At 36.1% G+C, this 2,637-nt stretch overlaps 1 protein-coding gene across 1 annotated transcript; it reads left to right on the top strand.

Moving 5' to 3' along the window:
* Window positions 1-11: 11 nt before the first annotated feature.
* On the top strand, window positions 12-2,200 carry LOC108355105 (neuropeptide F receptor-like; the record flags this gene model as incomplete). The annotated part of the gene is made up of 3 exons (XM_017606277.1): window positions 12-185; window positions 1,380-1,950; window positions 2,023-2,200. Coding segments are annotated over 3 exons (918 nt in total), but the record flags the coding sequence as incomplete, so codon positions are not given.
* Window positions 2,201-2,637: the final 437 nt, after the last annotated feature.

Raw genomic sequence — 2,637 nt, 5'->3', positions numbered from 1 at the left:
TTACTCCTCTTTCAGATTTATTGTTATGCGTTATAACGATGCCAATAACCTTAGTTGAAATCCTCTCCAAGTACTGGCCTTTCGGAATGTTTGAATTTTTCTGCAAATTGATTGCAATGTTGCAAGCAGTGAGCATTTTCGTATCGACGATCTCAATAACAGCCATAGCCTTTGACAGATATCAGGTGGGTGTAGACATTTATATACATGTGTACATACTTACATATTGTAATGTTGTAGTGTTAAATATTTCATTGAATTGTTCGAATTTCACAGGCAGAGGCAATTATGTACATACATGTGTATCGAAAAAGTACAAATGCCAATACAAATTGCAAATGTATAATTAAACAAATTTTGTAACGCAAATAATTTCATTGTATAGTTTAATGTTTTCTATATCTGTACCCAAAAAAATTTTTTTATTTGGACACTTACTTTCAAAGAAAAAATAAAAATTTCCAAAACATTTAAAAAATTTTCAATTGTTGATTAAAAAAAAAACTATTTGGAATTTCGCAACAAAATTTACGCAGTGTACTTTTCGACTAAAAAACTCGGCGCTGCCTGAAAACCAGTGAAAAATATTAATCTTCGTAAATTCAGGGCCTACTTGAGAATGCCTTACCCATATACAATCGCTCTTTAGCAAAAAAATGAGTTTTCAAGAAATTTTAGGAAAATGTGGGTGGCATCGCCCCCTACTACTTGACCGATCTCAACCAAATTTGGTGATTAAAAAATCTATAGAAATAGGCAATAATATTTCTCATAAAAAATAATAAAATCACGGGCTAGGGTCTTGAAATTTCAGAAAAAAAGCATTTTCGATGGTCACCCTAATGCACATACGTATACAAGTTGTCCGACCACTGCTGTACTGGCCGGAAGTATATTTTTTTTTTTAAATTAGGCATACATGTTTTTACTACACATTCAGATTCTGAAGATAAAAATACGTAGCTTTTGTTTGTAAATTTTGCTACTCAAGGGTCCAAAGAAATAAAAGAAAACAAATGTTTTTCCTTGTTTGTATTTCATTGAAACCTACGACTGTCACATTCGTGACGCATAGAAATACCCAAGTGTTAAAAAATAGTTGGTTGTGGTTTCAAGTTCACTAAACATTTATTTAAGCTTTTAAAGTTTACGATATACAACAGTACAATACTTACGACACCGTTATGAATCCCTTAAATGTAAATTTCTATATTAACGTATATTTTCTGAATACACGCATTTTATTGACAATTTTGGACATAAACATATATTCGTGTCAAACCATTTTTTTTTTAATTTCCACGCCTAGTGCCGTCTTGGCTTTAGAAACATTGAAAAAATAACAAATCAAAACGTGCCTTCACTTTTTCTCGTTTCAGCTGATTGTGTATCCAACGCGGGAGAGTCTTCAAGTAGGCGGTGTCATCAGCATACTCGCCTGCATCTGGCTACTGGCTGTGCTATTGGCTAGCCCACTCTTCATCTACAAGCAGCTGGAGGAGGCTGAAATTCCGCCACTGCTGCAAGCACTGGGCATCCATGGTGTTTGTTTTTGTGTGGAAGATTGGCCCCTAAGCAACGGACGTTTCTACTATTCAACTTTTTCACTATGTGTACAATACGTGGTGCCGATAGTGATAGTTTCCGGTGCGTATCTTGGCATTTATAGGAAACTGCAGAGTCGCACCACTGTTGTGGCAATGCAAACGCCACAACGTAAAGCCGAACGTGGACGACGTATGCAACGTACAAATTGCTTGCTAATCACAATTGCGCTAATTTTCGGCATTTCATGGATGCCCTTAAATCTTTTCAATTTATATGCAGATATGCGTAGTCCGGTAGCGGTGACGGAGAGTATGCTAATCGCCTATGCGTTCTGTCATATGTTCGGCATGAGTTCGGCCTGCACGAATCCCTTGCTCTATGGATGGCTGAATGACAATTTCCGTAAAGAATTTACAGAATTATTATGTCGTTCTAATGAAAACACTAATGTTGCTCTTAATGGTCATACGACAGGGAGTGCACAGGCGTGTCGAAGACGAAAACATACCGAAATATCCGGCAAAGGCGATTTGAAGTTATTGCACAACGGTAATGGTGCTGGCGTTCGAGGTGCTCTCACCGAATCGATGGCGTTGACCGAAAATCCCATTTCAATGGAGCTGACAACAATTACAGCGGTTCAATGACAACCGCTAAATATTAATTGTAAAATTAGGCAAGCAGAACATGTAAATATATAATTATAAAATAGTTTGCACTAAATGTATATACCTTTAGGGCCGTTTTCTGAAGTAACTTTTATAAGTTGAAAGCTCACTATATATTTAAAGGTTGGGTTAAAAGTGAAGCTAACTATGTCCAAAGTTAAGCATTGCTATTATCGGTTTATGACCTATGTATGTTTCTTGGTTGTAAACCAATTTAAACAGGTTACTTGAGAAAACGGCCGTTAGTAAATTACTTTTTATTCTAAGTGTTTTTTTTAAAACAAGACTAGCATTTGTACGTATATATAATTAAATTAAGAAATGACGGCAGATCAACTCCTGTTGAAAGCTGCGCAAAGTGTTCTGGTAGTGGTTACAATATATCGAGCCCTAACCGCCAAAATAACGTAAGCGACATTTT

This window comes from Rhagoletis zephyria, unplaced genomic scaffold (assembly GCF_001687245.7).
Source record: "Rhagoletis zephyria isolate East Lansing unplaced genomic scaffold, Rhagoletis_zephyria_1.1 Rzeph_scaffold_42266, whole genome shotgun sequence".
Lineage (NCBI taxonomy): Eukaryota > Metazoa > Arthropoda > Insecta > Diptera > Tephritidae > Rhagoletis > Rhagoletis zephyria.
This window is presented reverse-complemented; position numbering and strand designations above follow the sequence as displayed.